The 19,908-nt window shown below is 42.3% G+C and overlaps 1 protein-coding gene across 3 annotated transcripts in view; it reads left to right on the top strand.

Annotated features, from left to right (window-relative positions):
• LOC113021449 (neurabin-2-like) overlaps positions 1-19,171 on the top strand; it is a 31,879-nt gene extending 12,708 nt beyond the window's left edge. For all 3 annotated transcript variants that reach the window (XM_026166148.2, XM_026166146.2, XM_026166147.2), the window contains exons 6-15: positions 9,865-9,997; positions 10,425-10,545; positions 11,251-11,355; positions 11,810-11,945; positions 16,838-16,981; positions 17,117-17,170; positions 17,357-17,488; positions 17,642-17,739; positions 17,891-17,987; positions 18,300-19,171. In XM_026166148.2, coding sequence (XP_026021933.1) covers positions 9,865-9,997; positions 10,425-10,545; positions 11,251-11,355; positions 11,810-11,945; positions 16,838-16,981; positions 17,117-17,170; positions 17,357-17,488; positions 17,642-17,739; positions 17,891-17,987; positions 18,300-18,353 — 1,074 coding nt within the window. In that variant the 3' untranslated portion in view covers positions 18,354-19,171. The remainder of the gene's footprint in view (positions 1-9,864; positions 9,998-10,424; positions 10,546-11,250; positions 11,356-11,809; positions 11,946-16,837; positions 16,982-17,116; positions 17,171-17,356; positions 17,489-17,641; positions 17,740-17,890; positions 17,988-18,299) is intronic.
• Positions 19,172-19,908: the final 737 nt, after the last annotated feature.

The raw sequence follows: 19,908 nt of genomic DNA, 5'->3' as shown, positions 1-19,908 counted from the left end.
AGTAACATCCGCCACTTGGTCGTCACCCTGAAACACCTCGGGGCATTTATTCTAACTAAAGTGGTCACTGGGAAATAAAAACGCCATGAAAAGTGCTAAAAAAATAGCTTAAAGAGTTTGACAACTTTTCCCCAAAACAAGGCTTTATCAAGCTAACCTCTCCTGTACCTTTAACGACTAGTTTTGACACCTTGTACATATCAACAAAGAACAGTTTCAGGGTTTTTCCAGGGGCAGCTGCATGGCAGAGACCATCCGCTCGAACTTCTGATAAACACCCTGTCGTACAAGCAGGTCCGAAACATGACAAAGCCACTCAGCACAGAGGAGAGATTCAGGGTTACTCCTAATGAGGATAAAGCGTTGAAAAGCCTCTTTCCACTGGAAGTTACGCTTCTAAAACCATCTTTTTTTGTTGCACAATTCTTCCAAAGATCTGAACTCAGGATTCTTTGAGTCCCTTTATCTACAACTTGCTGTTCACGGGGAACTTATAGACGATTATACTTAGTAAAGAATCTGACAACTTCATCCACCTTTGTAAAATGTAAACATTTTAGTATACATGACATCATCTCAGACTCTTGTGACCTGTTAGAGTTTCAGGAGAAACTGAGTAAGCATTCATGTATGAACTGGTGCCGTTTCTTACAATGCAAAGAAGAAAACAGTGATGCTTGTCCAGTCGCTTTGACATTACTGTGTTACAAGAAATGTCAGACATGAAGAATTATTAATAAATCAAATCTGACACAGCAGAGATCATCGTTTTGGTTCAGAGGAAGCTTCAACAGTTAAAGCTAGACTCAGCAGTTATCTGCACACACACACACACACACACACACACACACACACACACACACACACACACACACACACACACACACACGCTTCCTACTCATATGCTCGTTGCTATAGAAGATCTATAAATGACGCCGCACTGAAGCGGAGGTTTATGAGGGGGAATGAAATGAAATCACAGCCAAGCAGCAGTGCAGATTACTCACAGTCTAAAGGAGGAAAAACAAAACAACTTGATTTCAGAGTACTGAAGCTACCGGTCAATAGCTTCAGCTGGACCAGGGAACAATAGTCTTTCAACAGGCCTCGCCTCAGGGGCATCTTCTGTCAGGAAAAGTTGTCCAGTGCTGACACGGTGCCAAGCCAGCTAAACTTGGAAACATAAACATCCCGTCTGACAGAAAGTTGGCTTGCTTCAAAAGAGTGTTGGACCTCAACCAGATGCAGGAAGACCATTGGTTGCTGGGTGAAGCGCCTGATAAGCCTTTAGATGCAGGTTATATGCTTTTGGAGGGGCCTCGGTTCGCGGCACAACACAAGCAAAAGAACATTACGTGATATATCGGCTGTTTCGGGGTAGATATGAATGAGTGTGGAAAAGCTTTAATTTCAGGTAACACAAATGAGTCTGACATATTTGTTGGAACAAACACACTTGGTGTACATGAAGCGCCATTAGAGGAGCGGACGTTGTTTGATTTGAACCCATCGCTCGTCTGAGAGGTGTCCCGCTGCAGGGAACAGAGACGCTCACTGTCCGAGCATGTCGAGTGCCGTCAGCAGCCGGTTTCCGGAACAGAGTAATTGCTGTTCTTGCATCATGAAGTTGGCGTTAGCCAGCACAGCTCAGAGCTCCTCAAGTGTTGAGCAAGTCTGCAGAACATCGCTTCATTAAAATGTCCTCTGCAGCTGAAATGCCATGTGATTACAGCACGGGTTAATCAGCCTGTGTGAGAGGTCTTGTGATTTTTGGACTTGCACGCGGACGCTGTGTCATCATAAAGGTTAATGCGTGATGAAGACACGTCGGAGTGGCCGCTGTAGGTTGCTATGCGATTGGTCTAAACTTTCTCTCACACACACAGTGCAGATGCTGACTTGTGTACAAGGCCACCTCTGTAGGACTGTTAAAAGCAGCAGCTGGAATGTGGATGGGTGTGTTTGTTTTCCTCGGGGAGGAAAAAAAAGCGCACACAAGCAGGGGAAGCCGGCTGATAAGAATCACAGAATAGAGCTTTGTTTGGATTTAAAAAACTACCTGGTGTGTACAGTTATGTGAACTGACGGGGAAAATCTCTTTACAAAGGTAATGATGCTCCCAGTTGTGACTGAAATCAGTTAAAAGCCGCCTTTGATTACGTGCGTCACAGATTCAACAAGATGCTGCAAACGTTGCTCAGCATCACATAGCGGCTGCAGATTTGCCAGGATGTAAAATCTCTCGTCTCATCTCGTGCTCCACTGGATTAAGATCTGGGGACTGTTCAAACTGGTCTCTTTAACAGGTTCAAAAAACCAGTTTGAGATGATTGGAGCTTTGGGACATGGTGTGCTATCCTGCTGGAAGTAACCAGAGATGGGCAGTAACGCGTTACTTGTAACGCGTTACTGTAATCTGATTACTTTTTCAAGTAACGAGTAAAGTAAGGGATTACTATTGCAAAATCGGTAATTAGATTACCGTTACTTTCCCGTAGGAACGCTGCGTTACTGCGTTACTAAAACCGTGATTTTTTTTGCGAGAATGTCTCATGACAGTGACGTAAGCAAGTGCGACGTTGGTGACAACAGCTGTGTGCAGATCAACAATGGATAATATATCGAGTGCAGAGAGAGTATGAGCGTGCAGCGTTTAAAGCGTGGAAGTACTGACCTTACTTTGAGTTTGATTCCATAAAAAGTGACAAAAACATTAGTGTCCGCTGTGCGTGGGAAGAAAACTTCTTTTTACAGCAAAAAAACCCTAAACTTCCAACAAGCACCGAGTAGCTACGACGTAATGGGAAACTCACAGAGAAACTCGCGGATTCTTCCACTGACCGCGGCACACCTGCACCAGGGTAACCCTCCGCCTACCCCCACTCCTGCTTTACAGGTGAAAATAGAGCAAAAGGACCGCTGAGTCTTTGACTTTATTTATTTTCTGCTGTGTTTTACTTGCATCTATTTGAAAGAGTGAGTGAAAACACAAAAAATATTTTATTTTATGTGCTGGAATGTGTAGAAAATAGGTTTACATGTTAAACTAATTTATTCAAGTCAGAATGTTGCATATAATTAAATGTTTTGCTTGATGCATAAAGTTAAAAGATTAAAACTGATAAAACAAGTTTAAAAAAGAGACTTTTCCATTTGATTACATTTTGTATGATGGATTATGCAGAAAAAGTAGAATTGGGCTGAAAGAGCTGTCGCTTTATCACCTACTCAGGTTGTAAATCGTGTTTTTAAAAAGTAACTAAGTAACTAAGTAATTAATTACTTTTGAAAATAAGTAATCAGTAAAGTAATGGGATTACTTTTTGGGGGGAGTAATCAGTAATTAGTTACTGATTACTTTTTTCAAGTAACTTGACCAACACTGGAAGTAACCATCAGAAAATGGGCACGCTGTGCTAATAGAGGGATGGACGTGGTCAGCAACAATACTCAGATCAGCCCGTCTGCCAGTTCAGTCACTTAATCTCCTTTTTTCTTCATTCTGGTGCTTAGTTTGAACATGTCCGGACGTCTGAATAAATGAGTTACTGCTGCGATTGGCTGATTAGATAACGGAGTGAATAAGCAGGTGGACCTAATGAAGTGGCTTGTGAGTGTTTATAGTGTTACAATAGTGGATGTTCATATTAAACAGGGTTTCACATATGCAGAAATGTTTAAAGCTTCAGACTGCTCTGTTTCAGGCCTTTTTTCTGCTCTTGGATCTTTATGATGTCATAAAGACAGTTTATGGAGTGAATGTGTTTGAATGTCCTCATTGAGTCTGCAGCAGGAATAAGATAAGTAAGGATTATTTAAAGTTACCCTAGTAGAGTCCGAGAATAAAAATACTGAGCTTGAAATTAGCATAAATAAAATGGACCCAACCTTAATGGCTGCAGGACCAGTGTGGAGGGGGAGGAGGGTCGATGGGATGTGGCAGGAAGTGCTGGAAGAGTGGCTTCCCTTTGACTGTGACATGAGCAGAAACTGAAAGTAGTGCGATTCACAAATTCAGAACTATTTATGCAGATCCCCAGAGGAGCTCTGCCCACACACTCGTGCTCAGTGTCACATCACTAATCAAATCGATTAAATCTGGTGCCTGTTGTTTATTAACTCGAGGTTCACTCAGAGGTCACGTGTCCACAGCGCTACGCAGCCATACCCCGAGCCGCCCAACGAAGACTGGCTGGCTAAAATTCTGATCCCATCTGAAATGAATGAAATTCGATTAAAGATCCAAATTCAGACGTCACCGTGGCAGTTACAATAAAACTTACCTGCAGACCTGTGATCTGGACTCAATCCTTGCAGCATTCAGTGAGAAACTTTCCTCTGCCAGCTGCTTCTCGGCTCTGTGCTGCCTTTCAGTACGGACAAATTACAACCCAGGAGATGCCAACGCCTGAGGACTCGTCTCCACCAGATATGACTCAACCTGAATTTTCTTGTGATCCATCTGTCAGACCTTAATTTAGAGCCATGCTTCATCCAGGTGGCATTCACATAAGACGCTTTTTCAAATATTTATCAAGGCACACCTCGCTCCTCTGTTGTACAGCCTGTGATAGTGCTCTCAGTTGACCGGCGGCTAACTCAGATGGCGGTTTTGATATCTCTCTGGCAGCTCGCGCCACTTACAGAGGCGGTGTCGGCGGATTCGATTTTGTTTCTACCTGTTGGGACGCGCCAGCCGCCGGGACAATTAGATCACATGACTAAGCTGAACATATTTGAAAGAGGTGTTAAAATTCAGACGTTAATTCCAGTTTTATTTTTCCAGCTCCGGCTCACAACAACAGTTGTCTCACGATGCTTTAACGGAGAGTTTAAAACTGTCAATTACACTGTGACTGACCTCCTGCTTACACAGGCCTTCGGAAAATACTGGTTTTAAAGACAGGCTGAGACAGGCAGACCTGCAGGAGGATACAAACAAACTGAGAACACCCACACGTTTATAATTACGCTGACATTTTACAGTGGCAAAGGCGAGTTTTCTCTGTATAAACACTGTTTAGCTTGTTATCACATGGAAAACTCGTTTTTTAAAAAGGAGCTGATGCTCACGTATCAGAAACCAGAACTAGGAAGTCTCTGATAAAGTGTGAGGTGATTCACCAGTACACCAGTATAAATCGATACATTTCAGCATGACTGCAAAAAACTCAAAATATCAGGATGTGCTTGTTTGCGTTTTGGCTAAAAAAAAGAAGAAGCATGTTTACATGATTAATACGACTTTAAAAACCTCTACAGTAGGTAAACAAAAACCGACGGGTGCTAACCAATGTTAGCCTGACCTACAAACAAGCTAGCTGCTTCCTCCTGTTTCCAGTGTTTATACTACGCGACATTATCTGCCTGCTGCTTATAGAGATCTAACAACATGTATGTAGCTCATGTCAAGTGAACGCCCCAAAGCTTTACTTATTGCTTTTATTTTTTACTTAAAAAAAAAATTATTAGATTTTTATTTAACTTATTACTTGTAGGGTATTTTTAATTGAATAAGTAAAATTAAATGTTTAATATCAGTAAAGAACGGCCTCGTATATCCATCCATCCACACTGAGCCCGGCCGATATATTGGACCATGTCAGCTATTTGCTGATCTGAGCAAAGAATTTGAAATGAAATTAAACGAGGATCTTTTCAGATATAACCATCAGATATAGTTACATGAGATTTTTAATTGCAAAATATTGGCACCAGTTTGGATCTGACGGGCTTTAAATCAATCCTTCATTCCAGCTTTTTGTGTAGTTTCACGAGTTTTGTGGGGCTCCTCTGATTGGTTTAAACTTCACATGACGTTGGAGACAAAGCCTACTGCTGTAAGCTACAGAGAGGCTACACAGCCCTGTCATGGCGGCTGTGTTGGAGGCCCGGGCTGGTCCCCGGGGACTTCTCGGTGGCTTGGCTTTTATCCAGCGTGTAGTAAGTTTGTAGCTTCTGACTGGCCCGGTTCTGCTGAGGCTTCCATTCACAGCATTGTCAGTCGAAAGAAAGACATGTATTGTTTTCACATCATATTCACTGAAGGGCTGAGCTGATCTGTATGAGCTTCACTTGTTCCCAAAGACGCGAATACTGGTTATTCATTCAAACTGACAAAAGACGAGGTCTTAATACACAATTGTGAAGCGGTCTGCAGGTTCGATTTGATTCTTGTCATCAACAGTCATCATTACAGAGTGACTTCTCTTTTTGAAGTAAAAATGTTCAAATACACCAAGTTGCCCAAGTTTAAATGAACATTTTAATATTTGTCGGTGTTTGTTTCTCTGGGACTCTGCAGCAGAGTCTGTGAGCCACGCTGCCAAACCCAGTGGAGCTTTAAAGTGGATACTGTTATAACAGGACGGAGCCTCTTAGCTGACCCGGCAGCTAGCTGCTCAAATCAGTAAAGAGCCTGATACCAAGGGTTTATTATGATTATGCAAAGTGAACAAACTACCAGCATATGTTTACCTATTTCAAGAGAGTAACATTGAACGTATTGATCCTGTGTTAAAAAATCAATATAGATTAGTAAAGTAACAAACTTCATTGAAATACATTAAGGAGATTGTGAGTATGGATTGGACTGTAACTCACGTTTAAGTGCGTAACCTCCATTGGTTTTACTCACTGTTTAAATACTATGTAGTACCACAATCAGTACTGTGGAAATGTTCTGGACTGGAGGAGGAAGAATAGCCCAGATTAAGTCATAATGATGTCATTAGGTTTATCTCAGCCTGAAATCTGAGACCATAAATTTCAGAGAGATGGCGTGAGTGGATGAAAATCCCTGTCATGTTACATTATGGGGTTCTTCTTCAGAGTGGGCCTAAATTAGGACTCTAATGCTTCTCCCAACAACCACACCTTAATCTTAAGTTAATATATTACTAAACTGCTGAAGAAGCCAATTTATCTTAAACCGTGTTTGCTGTTTAGTTTTGTGGCAATTTTGACTTTTATTTTAAGGCACCTGTTGTAATATTGGAACGTGTATTGATCTTCTGTAGAAACTTTTCTATCATTGCTGTTATGTTCTGGTCACGGCTGATGGCCCCGCCCCTCCCTGGTTCTGACAGTTTCTTTCCCGCTGTCAGCAGATGCTTTCTCCTGTTAGTTTTCTCTCTCTTATTGTTTACCTTTGGCGCTGTACAAGTAACGCTGGACTGAGTCTAGGTTGTTTACTCCCATGAATCTAGGTTACAGGTGCATGTTAACTTTAAGGGTCAGCTTTTCAGTTCAGAGTACTTCTGCAGGGTTACAGACTTTAGAGGCGACCTTGTTCCTGTCGTTGGGTGCACTTTACTTTTTTTGTTATTTTGTTTATGTTCTACCTGCTGTTTTATCTTTCTTTGTTTGTGTGTTTGTTTTCCTGAGGAACAGTAGAGATTGTGTTTCTGACATCTTAAAGGAACACCCTAAAGCTTCATGTACGCACAGACACACACGCTAACTAAGCTTTAAAGTTACTCGACAGGAAGGAAGCGTGACAACAGGAAGCAGTCTTACAATCCCGCCCTCCGACCCTGTTTGTGTCACAGTATTTGTGTGTGTACCTCCTACGCTCGAGGGAATGTAATAATACTGTTACATAAAGGCCTATGGGTCTGTGTGTACACACACACACACACACACACACACACACACACACACACACACACACACACACACACACACACACATATTAGCATATCTACCAGACAGGGACAGTGAGAGAGAGCATATCAGTGCCAAAATCCCGCTGGGCAAGCCTGAGGTTGCCATGGAAATGAAGCCACGTGATCACAGAGGTGGTCACCAGGGAGACAGATGCTGCTGACCTTTTTTAACAGGGGGGTGTGGGGTGGTTTGGATGGGCTTCAGTAGAAAGATATGGAGCACAGTACAGTGAGAGTGTACGGACTGTGTCTAAAGCCACAATAGATGTAAATGGTTATTGTGAGATAATATTTCTGGATGCTTCGCCCAGTATCGCAGGCTAATGATGTGCAGTGAAGATCTAATGCATCAGTTAAAAACAAGGGAAGTATGTAGAAGCGTACTTCCCTAGCATGCAAACATGCCACCTGTCAAAACCAAGCCACAGCGAGACCCAGCGTCCTCCTGCATGTCCTGGTCTGTGTGCAGTGTTTGTAACCTTATGGCTCTAGAATAAAAAGAGCTAAAGCTGCACCTTTTTCAAAGCAGCACTGGATCAGAGTTGGAGATGGGAAAAGTGTTGAGACGGAGGTTTATTATGAGGCTCTCCAGCTCCCCTCAGCTCATTAGTTCTGGTGTGTGTCCTTGCACCTTTTGATTGACTCTCACCGTTCTCGTCTGCTCCCATTGGAGAGCTTTAAGTTTCTCTTAGGAGTTGATCAAGATGAAGCCAGAGGTAAATGCATATAGAGCTTATTCACTGTGTGGACGGGAAGAACAACTTTAAGTGGCCTCAAATGTTGCTGTATGATGAGACATATGTATAATCTAATAATAATACAAGAATAATAGTATACACACTAAATATATACATTCTTTCACATTATGATCATTTCTGAGCTTTAATTTGTGATTTTTAATTAATTAATCAATTGTTTTGCAACTAAGAGGTGTCTAAAATATTGAATTAGGTGCACCTTACAGGATGAACCACTTTTCCCTTCATAACTTCCTTAATTATCCATTGCATAGATTCAACAAGGCGCTGGAAACATTCCTCAGAGACTGTAGTTCATATCGACGTGACAGCATCACACAGTTGCTGCAGATTTGTTGCCTACACATCCAAAGGTGCTCTATTGATTTACGACCTACAGGCCATTTGAGTGCAGTGTGTTGGTGTGAGATGATTTGAGTTTTGTGACATGGGACAATATCCTGTTGGAATATGGATACGCTGTGGTCATAAAGGGATGCACATGGTCAATAACAATACTGCTGTGGTGTTAAAATGATGCTCAGTTTGTACTCACGGGCACAAAATGTACCATTAAAATATTCCTCACACCATTACACCACCAGTGGCCTTATCCAGTGATACAAGGCATACAGTGGGTCCATGCTTTGATGCTGTTTATGGCAAATTCTGACTTCTGAGAGTAAGAGAAAATGAGACTCATCACACAAGGCAACATGTTAAAAATAAGCTTTTTTAACCTTTATTTGACAGCCTTGCAGTGAAGAGTAGACCGTAAAGTGTTTCCCCAGAGAACTGCTGCTCACTGGATATCAACTGTAAACCCTGCAGATGGTGGTGTGGGGAAATCCAGTGTTGTGTTGTCTGAACAGCAGTTTGTGAAATACTCATACCAACCTGTCAACAACAATATGTTCAGACTCCTCTTTCTTTTGGGCACAGCTACAGCTTCTTTGTGCCTTCCCTTGTTTCCTTTCTATTCTCTACAGCTCCTGTCCAAAGAAGAATAATTGGAGAGAAAGAAAATCCCCAGTCTTATGCTTGGTCTTCTTAACCATACCTCAGTGCACAAAGTTCCTGATTAGATATTCTGTTTAACAAGAGGTTGAACAGGTGTTGCTAACGTCGTAGCCATCTTCGTTCTTGTCTACAACGTGAGCAAAATATCCCCAAACAGTTGAGTGAAAAAGACCTTTTTCAAATGGCAGATACAGTTTGATTGATGACGTTTAAGGTTAAATATTTCAATTTTTGTATGAAAAATGATTGGGACATATACCTGAACATGCAAAAAGACGTGTGTAGCACATCAGCATCAAACCTTCACCAGTCACTGTGAGCTTATGAGGCTTTCATGTAGGAGTTCCTCAGGGAACTTTCCGAGTGCCTCTGTTTTTACACTTAGCCCTCTCAGTTAGATGCATTTGGATTAGCTATCTGATCGTTTGCCCTCTGCATAGGTCTTTACCACCTACTCTAATGAAGATTACGACCGACGTAATGATGACGTTGACCCCATGGCAGCGTCAGCTGAGTACGAGCTGGAGAAGAGGGTCGAAAAGTTGGACCTGTTTCCCGTCGAGCTGGAGAAAGGTTTGCACGCGTCTTACATGTCACCGAGAGTCACTCAGTCAAGCCTCTTATGTAACTGTACACACTCACACAAGAGGCTGCAGTTAGTGGACATACACTGTCGCTCTAACAGCTCCATTATCCCCTTATGGGATTAAATTTAGCACAGATTGGCCTAATTAGTAGCCAGTAACTCTGAAGGTAATGGATTTGAACCAGCAACCATGCGTGACGGCTGCTCTCAGCACTGTATAATAGCTATAATTTCACTAATATTTAATAGCTTGAATGTGGATAAATCCCACATGCTTTTTTCCGTCACTCTATAATATGATTAGTTATTATGATAGCAAAATAAATATGACAGGATTCTAATTAACAGTAATGATGTATTTATGTTTTAATTTTCAGCACTGAGATATGGCTCTGTTGTCTGTGTGTCTTTCAGACAGTGACGGCCTCGGTATCAGTATCATTGGTATGGGTGCAGGAGCTGATATGGGCCTGGAGAAGCTGGGGATCTTTGTTAAGACGGTCACTGAGGGCGGAGCTGCGCAGAGAGACGGCAGGTACCTTCTTCAACCTGCCTGCCCCGACATGCATTTTTCATTCTTTCAGTTTTATTTATATAGCTCGAAATCACAGCAACAGCTGTCTCAAGGTGCTTTATATCGTAAGGTAAAGAGCCTGCAGTAAATCAAAGAGAACAGAGAAAACCCAACAATCATATGACCTCTATGAGACAGTGGGAAGGAAAAACTCCCTTTGAACAGGAAGAAACCTCCAGCTCAGGGAGGGGCGGCCTAGACCTAATGCAGCATAAGGGACGAGTCAAGGTCACATGATCCAACACTAACTATGTGCTTTATCAAAAAGCAATAGTTGGCCCTTTTTTGTAGGCTTAACACTATTTTTCTTTGGACAGCATGCATGATTATTGATTATTAGCTAAATGTACACTTTTGCCTTAAATGTATTTCTTTGCAAACTTGATTCTTTAGCTGATAGTTGCTCACTACTGTTACCTTCTTCTCATTAGTGTGAGTGCAAGTTTTTAAAGCTCTTTGTTAGAGACACCAGTTTAAAATAAACAGGCAAAAGCATAAAATGCCACAGGCTAGGATGTTACATGGAGCCAGTGCTAGTCCACAGGCCTGTCTGGTCAAAGACACTCATAGTTACATTTGTCGTTGCATGTGAGAGGTGTGTTCACTGAGCGACCTTGGTCTTCTCCAAACATCGCTCTGCATACAGTGTTCTCTTTGTGTCTGTAGGATCCAGGTGAATGACCTCATAGTGGAGGTTGATGGGACCAGCCTGGTTGGTGTTACTCAGAGCTTTGCTGCCACTGTCCTCCGCAATACCACCGGCAAAGTCAGGTCTGTGTCGCACTCACTCTAAACACGCACACAGTTGTGTTTTCATATCTTTGTGAGGACATAATGCTTCCTGTAGCTGCTTCCCCTAACCATCAAGAATGAGTGTCTAATCCTAACATAACCTCATTGCAATCGTGACGCTAAAACCACATTTTGTCCCCATAAGGGCTGCTGGTCCCCACAGGTAGAGTAACACTCCAACGTGTGGTCCCCACATCTCCATTTTTGAAACACATTTCACATTATGGAAGCTCTTTTTGTCCATTAGTGGTATAAATTGCATATTATTACTTTTTTTTTTATTTGGTGTGTTTTGAAGCTCTGGAGTTTTTCAGGTTTGATGTTGATACAGTGAATTTTTTCATGTTTTCCACATATGCAGTTTGTGTAAAATGTTTCATTGTTTCCTTTTCTTGCGAATGACAAATCCTAAGTTTTTGGTTTTGTTTTCTAGGTTTGTGATTGGCCGGGAGAAGCCGGGGGAACAGAGTGAAGTGGCTCAGCTGATCCAGCAGACTCTGGAACAGGAGAGGTGGCAGAGAGAGATGATGGAGCAGAGATACAAACAGTACATGGATGATGATGAGGAGGTACATGCTACACCTCTCTGTCGTGTGGGAGGGAAAAGAACAGCCACTGATATCATTTTCGAGGCACAGCTACCACACCAACGTTGGCTGGGTGCACGCCGCGCAGACATAGCTCAGTAGGCAACTCCCCCGTGACATTTCATTGTCCTGCCCTGCGTGTGGTCTTCCTGTTGATGCGCTGCTGAGGGGCGGTTCTTGACACATGCCATGTGACACATTGCAGCAGCAGCGCTCTCAGCTTGAGAGGGTGATAAACACAGTCAGTTCTCCTCACTGCACCTCCTTTGTCCTTTGAAATAGTCAAAAATAATGAAAAAGTCGTTGTTTTTAGTCAGTAAACACAGAATCCAAACGCACTCTGGCCTGCATTTGGAAGGCAACATTGCTCTACTTCACAAAGATATCCTGCATGTAGTCATTAAATTCATTTTCACAAGCCTTTTGATGGTGTTAGTGGTTGTTAGCCACAGGAAATCCAACATGTGTACATGGGAAAATGCCTGTCTGTGCTCCACCACATGCCATTTCAAACTCAGTCCAGCATCTCCACCGTCTGGTCAGAGAGAGAAACTGCATCAATACAGAAATCATTAAATTCCTAGTTTCTAGGGTCAGGTTTCATAATTAAAACAGTGGGACCAGGCTGTTTCCTACACATGGCTCATGGGACAGAGTGTGGCTTGTAGGCTGGGTATCGTCACTGATTTCCAGAATCATCTCAATTCCGATTCACAAGGTCCTGATTCGATTCGAATCGGGGAAATTTTGCCTCAGACAGTCAGAAATATTATAATTCTGGTCATTTATCGGCACATATCCATATTTTTATAGCTATAAAAAGAAAGCTGAGACTTATGAGACTTTGTCAAAGGTGTGAGCATCACAGCAGACGCTTTAGTGTCAAAGTAACTGAGCATAAAACACAGAAAAACATGTTATTGGGTTTTTATAGCAGAGAACCTTAAAAATATTGTGCAGTAGCATGAATCAACATATAAACATCACCTGATGCTGCTGAAGTGAAGCAGAGGATTAATTAGAGACACAGCTGAGCATTTTGCAATTTCACATCATTTTAAAAAGTTTACATTTCTTCAGTATTGAACAGCAGAAACGAGACTTTCTTGTCGGAAATCAGTTAAATTTAAAAAAATAAAACCAGCAGCAGACAGCGCTGTACACAACAGTAGAGAGAGAGAGAGCTGTGCATGAAGTGTGATTTTATTGTGGTGGAAGCAAAACAGCAAAAGAGGAAATTCATGACGATGATGATGTGAAGCTTAGTTTGATCTTCAGTCGTTTTTGGTTGTAGAGTATTGAAACCTGCAGCTTCGGAGTCTAGCGCCAAAAAGACGTAAACACAAAGCACGGACCCGCCGACGCATCAGAATCTGTGCGCTGACGGCTGAGAAAGCAGACATCTGTGATGCGTCGGCGCGTTGTGTTTACGTCTTTGTGCTGAATGCGTGTACCTGCTCTGGTTTGCTGTTTGGTTGTTGTCGAAATTTTGTGAGGTTTAACCTGAGATTCTGGCATGTCGGGCAAAATAAATTTACATTTAAAAATCGATTCAGGATTCTAATGATAGACTCCTAACATTTCATCACTCTACAGCCTAAAATGAAAGAGCTCTGATTTCATGCCTGGGGGCAAATGTCAACTCAAGGCTTGTGTACTTTGGTTTGGTTAGCCAGAGAAGCCACAGAGCACAGCTGCAGTTATCAGAGGATGTTGATATGGACGGCAGCGTGCGCTCTGGTTTGCTGCAGTCTTGTAATAAATACAGTTACTTTACAGTATTTACCTCAAATTGTGTCCGAGTAGGAAGAGTAAGCAGAGAGGAAGACACGGTGCAGTCATTGTGCAAAGCAATCATGTATTAAGTAATACATTTTAGTTAATGCGTTTGTTAGCCTGGAAGAAAACATGCTGGACACGGGCTAATGTGAGGCTAATTTACTTTGTAACACAAAGAAGAATAAGACGAATGATCAGCAGGCTGTTATCGATTGTGTGAATGCTTTTAGTGGAAGACGATGTGCTGGCTGCTTTTTGTTCCAAGGGAATGAGTCTGAACTGTCAAACCACTGACCAGATCGTTTCTTTCACTTAATTTGTGACTGCATACTTGACCTAGTTGCCATTTATATCATTTTATATGACGGGTACTCCCGCCAATTAGATTATGAAGAGACAGACGACTGAAATGTACCACACAGTGCTATGAGTGTAAAGCTAATGCCAGCAACTAGCTAACATCTAACAAATGACTAAGTTCTGTTTGAAAAAATAAATAAAAAATAAAATTCACTAATCATGTTTAGAGTTTTTTTGTAACGGTTACCTTTGGAGATGTTGGTAGGTGACTGAGATACCTTTTGTCTACCAAAGCAACCTGGCTTTGCACTAAGTAGCATAAGACTGTTTTAAGCTAACTAGCTTAAAGAGTATAAGCCACCAAACTGTGAAACCACATGCATGAGCTTAGCCTAGCCAAGAGTCCTTTTTGACTCTTGGAATGACCAAAACTTACCAAATGGACTTTTGACTTCAAACGATCGCAACTGAACTCCTAAACCCAAAGGGACAGTGTATAGTGTATCAAACATGAGCATTGAAAAACCAACTAAATGTGGTGGTGCTGTAAGCCTGCATTAGATCTGAACGCCACCAGGGCCCTATTTCAGGAAGCCGGTTTAGAAAACTCAGAGTGAAAAACGATACTCAGGGTTGAGTAACCCCGAACTGTCCAACTCGGAATATTCGGTTTCAGAAAGGCTGATAACAATTAGTTCAGTCAACGCGGAGTTGCTTTAACCCCAAGTTAAGCGCGCGCACGAGGATACATAAAGCCCTGATTAGTGGAGCACAGAGTAAGCGAGTCACCATGGAGACGGAGGGAAAGAAGGCGCGGTCAATGTATTTCACAGCGCTTGAGGCTGAAATTCTGATGGCAGCATATGCTGATAACATGCAAATTCCGCGGAAAAAAGTAACACAGCCTCAGCTGCAAAAGAAAGAGAGCATGCACGGCAAAACATAGCCGACAGAGTCAATGCGTGAGTGTTAATATAAACATTGATCGAGGGATTTCCACCCATTTAACACGTTATTTTATCATATGTTATTTTATTTGTTATTTTATACATTTGATTTTGTGATGTGATTTGAGCGCAGGTGCAACCCAACAGGCCCCAAACGTTCCTGGCAGCAAGTAAAAATGAAATATAAAAATATAGTCCAAAGAGGTGAGGTGTAATTGTATTATGAGCCATAGTGCTTGGTCTGTTTGTCCGATGTAAATCGATTGCAGTTAGAGGCTACATTAATTTCCCCTCTGTAAGCACTTATTGAAATTATCTGAGCACATTACAAGTACATATTTGCTTACTCTGTATGCTCAAATGTGACCCGTTATAGCCAACAGAAAAAAAGCGGAGGCCCGAAAAACAGGTGGAGGTCCTCCACCACCACCACTCACAGAGGCTGAGCAGTTGGCTTCCACATTTGTGATAATGTTGGCAGCATCACATATGATCTTCACAGTGCAGAGAACACAAATTAGCATCCATTACTATAATGAAATGATTTGTTAGTTTGAAATGCTACAGGGAACTATGTACCTGTACATTAATGCTGTGGAAAGACTTCCTGTTCACATAGTCTCCTTCATTTACTGAAGGAGCAATGATTGGAATGTGAGTGCCATCTGTACAGCCAATCACGCCTGGGAACTTTTATACACTGAAAATAAATGTGCAATTTAAGTAGTAGTTCAAGTATCACCACATCATGAATTAAGTTTCGTTCATCCTGATACCTGCAATTTTGTGGAATCCCTCTTTGATGAATCTTGTGGGTCTATGACCGGGGAACACCACAAACGAGTACAGGAGACGTTTCAGTGCAACTGTAACATTCCTGACTGCCCGACAGACGGTAGCCTTGGAAACGTGCTCAGCGTCACCAATATTATACAGAAAGCTCCCGTTTGCAAAAAACCGAAGTGCAATACAAATAATATGTACAGAACTGAGAGCATGTCTGCGATGTGTCACATGAGCAATATTAGGCCTGAGGATGTTATTCAAATAAATTATAGATTGTGCTGAAAAACGGTAACGTTCACACAGGAAATCATCAGGAAATGATAAAATGTCTCCCGGCGGAGAGCTCTGCGGAGAATTTGGGCTTCACGATCTACTGGCTCTTCAAGGAAGGAGCACGCCATGTCTGACACTTCCTACAGTCAGGTTTCTGACAAAGAGGCGGGGTCAGTCAGGGTTAGTTGAAGTAAACCTGCTAGGGGGCAGGTTAGCTTCACGGAGTGTGTCGTCATAGTAACTCGCTCAGAATTAATCTAAACTCGCTTTGTGAAACCGAAAACCCAGAGTTTTCGTTAACTCAGGGTATACTTACTCAGAGTTTGCACTAAACCGGCTTCCTGAAATAGGGCCCTGGAAACTAATGAAGCACAAACCTGGAAGTCAGTCTTTTATACCATCTATACCAGGGGTCCCCAATCCCAGTCCACGAGGGCCGGTGTCCTGCAGGTTTTAGATCTCACCCTGGGTCAACACACCTGAATCACATGATTAGTTCATTCCCAGGCCTCTGGAGAACTTCAGGACATGTTGAGGAGCTAATTTATCCATTTAAATCAGCTGTGATGGATCAAGGACACATCTAAAACCTGCAGGGACACCGGCCCTGGTGGACTGGGATTGGGGACCCCTGATCTATACTAACCAGCTACTCCAGCTCCATATCGGATGCAATCATTGGTCTGCTATGTAACCTGATACCTGTAAAACCTACTCATACAATATGTATAAAATATCACAACTATTACCAAATGTAACTGTATTTGTTGCGCGTGTGTTTACCTGCAGACAGGTGAATATGCGACAGACGAGGAGGAGGAGATGAGTCCGATGTTTCCGAACTCGATAGAGGTTTTCGATCTGGCAGAAAACCAGGAAATGCTGTCGCCTGTGGAGCTGGACCCAGAGAAACTGGCCCACAAGTTCAAAGAGGTACATGTGATATAAATGATTTGGATGCTAATGTCATTATTTTATTCAGTCTTGTTTACAGTTTTACCTAGCTTGATTTTTGTTATGTTTATTTGTTTGTTAAAGAAATCAGATTGCTTCTCCCTCTGTCTGCAGCTCCAGATTAAACATGCAGTAACCCAGGCTGAGATCCAGCTGCTCAAGAGGAAGGTGAGCCTGTTTAACACACACTTATACACATGCAGGCAAAAAACCCTCAAAACAACGGCACATTCAGGTTGCACTGCAGAAGAGAATGTACACATGCATAACACCAGTTCTTTTTGGCTCTGTGATGACTTAATGCCTCCCACATACCACCTCCTCCTCCCACACTGACCCCCACCCCGCCTCCAGCTGGCTCACGCAGAGCAGGATAAGTTGCGTTGGCGGATGGAGCGTGCTCAGTTGGAGCAAAATATCCGGGACAGTAAAGAGAGGATGGAAAAACTTGAGGGCTACTGGATGGAGGCACAGTCTCTATGTAAGGTAAGATAGTAAACCTAAACTTCAAAAAGGCACGAGTGAATCAAGTGTTTCTTTTTTTCCCCTCATCCCTTAAAAACTAAAAAAAATGAGCTCACTGCCACCCTAAAACTAGTTTTGTTATCATTTACTCACAGCGAGTATTTGTCTTTTCAGGCTGTGGATGAACACCTGAAGGAAACTCAGGCTCAGTATCAAACCCTGGAGAGGAAATACAGCAAAGCCAAGAGGCTGATCAAAGAATACCAGCAGAAGTAAGGAAGGAGAAGGAGGGACAGAGTAAAAAGATAAAAGGAGTAAAAAAACACCACCACTCCAATGTGTGTGTGTGTGTGTGTGTGTGTGTGTGTGTGTGTGTGTGTGTGTGTGTGTGTGTGTGTGTGTGTGTGCGCGTGTGCATTTTAGGGAGATCGAGTACCTGAAGAAAGAGACTGCTCAGCGTCGGGCACAAGAGGAGAGCGAGGCAACACACAAAGAGGAGACAGACAACCTGCAGGAAAAGGTTCGCAGTGGACTCACCTGAATCTCTCACTGTCAGGTAGCAGAGCTTTTCCCGAGCAGGAAAGGCAAAGGAGGGTCACATCTTGATGGCAGTGTCCCTGCATTATGTTTTAGTACACTGCTCAAACAAGTTAAAGGAACACGTCTGATCTCAGTCTATGCTGCTACAGAGGGAAATGATCAAGCTGCAGATTATCGTCCCACAGGTTTTGTTCACTTGATGCTCTGCTTCAATTAAGTGTTTCTTTAACACTTTTCATAAAAGGTTTAATGTTATATTTCTTGAAGTTATCATCCACTATGTTTTCCACAGATTACAGACTTGGAGACCAAAGTGGATGCCTTGAAGACCCCCAATCCCTCCTAGACTGCTGCTACTTCCTGCCTCCTGTCTGCGACTGAAGGAGGAGGAGCTCCCCCATCCTCCCCCATCATCCTACCGCAGGGGGGCTGTAATTTATTCCAATCAACCATTCACTGCAACGGACAGGTAGCAGAGGAGGGAAAAAATCCCAGCAAGTAGAAGAGAGGACCGTGGAGAAGGAAAGACTCAACCTCTCATGTGGCATCTGCCAGTGGCTTAGTGCTCCGTCAGTCAACAACAAATCCCAGAATGCACCTTCTGTCATATCCAGAATCCTCCTTTTGTGTCTTCCTGGCAACTGGCTTGGCATTCAACCCGGAAACCATATTCAGCAACTCAGTTTGTAGACGATGTGTTTTCTCCTCTCTTTAGCAGCATCTTACCCAGGTTCTGTGAATAAATCCGATTTATTAAAAACAAAAGGCGCTTTTAATAACCAGGCTCGTCACAAAGTGCTTTATAGAGCGACAGAGGGAATGAAGCAGAGCAAAAGGGACAAAAGGACTGCTGTTATATGACCTTTGAGAGAAGAGGACGAGCGTGTTCTCTGCCCGTGGCGATGCTCGTTTTCATCTGAAACTACCAGGAGAAGCGGTGACCTTATTTTTAGAGACACGACACCTTTCAAGAAGTGGAACCTCGGTAGTAAGACTCGACAAAACTCTGATGGCCACCGCACCGCCCATTAGCGAAGTAATAAAAACTATGGAGCAAGATGGCCTCCGTGTTTCAAAACTGTCAAAGCCCAGCTTTTTGCTTTCTTTTTTCTGACCTAACTCTCTGCAAACGGTGGTATTAGTAAAGAAGAAGTGTGCGTTTCAGGTCTGAACTACGTGGCGTAATGTTTGTATATATTCTATACATTTATTTAAAAGTGTTAAAGTGGCTTAAGCAATTAGATGGATCTGGAATCTAAGAGTGAGGCGGTGACGCCTTACTGTGGAGGGAATGGTTCAGTAGTCCTCAGTCTGTTTCATCCCTTTTCTCTCAGCATCAATGGCAAACAGGGTGTGAATAGTCTAATTTGTGCTTGTAGAACTTCTAATTGTGTATATCTGTTGGTGTTTACTATATACTCTGTGGGTTTACATGCACACAAACCTGCTTTCAGGTCAGCCGTGCACTATATTCTCACGTGTAGGAAGGCTTCCTTTCTCGTTTTAGAATATCCTCTTAGCTCGCACTCTTAGCTACTACCATATACATAAAATATTAAAAAAATCTATCGTCCAAACATGTCATGGAAGCAGAGAATGACTACAGATAGAAACTGATTCATTGAATTGGCAATTGAGGTCAAATCCAAAGTGGAAAACAGCACTAAGATTAGAGAATTTGCTCATTTAAAATCCTATAACAATATACTGGATATTTACTAAAAAGATAAATTCATAATTTGTCCAAAAGCAGGTCCAATTATTACTAACTTTTAGATTGGAGTTTACTATTATTACTGCCACTAATATCCCCCATCAATAATAATGTTCCTATATTGCGCAGTAAAACTTTTCCAAGCAATTATATACCTAACTAAAGACTCATATGAAATGTAATTTTC

This window comes from Astatotilapia calliptera, chromosome 4 (assembly GCF_964374335.1).
Source record: "Astatotilapia calliptera chromosome 4, fAstCal68.1, whole genome shotgun sequence".
Classification (NCBI taxonomy): Eukaryota; Metazoa; Chordata; class Actinopteri; order Cichliformes; family Cichlidae; genus Astatotilapia; species Astatotilapia calliptera.
This window is presented reverse-complemented; position numbering and strand designations above follow the sequence as displayed.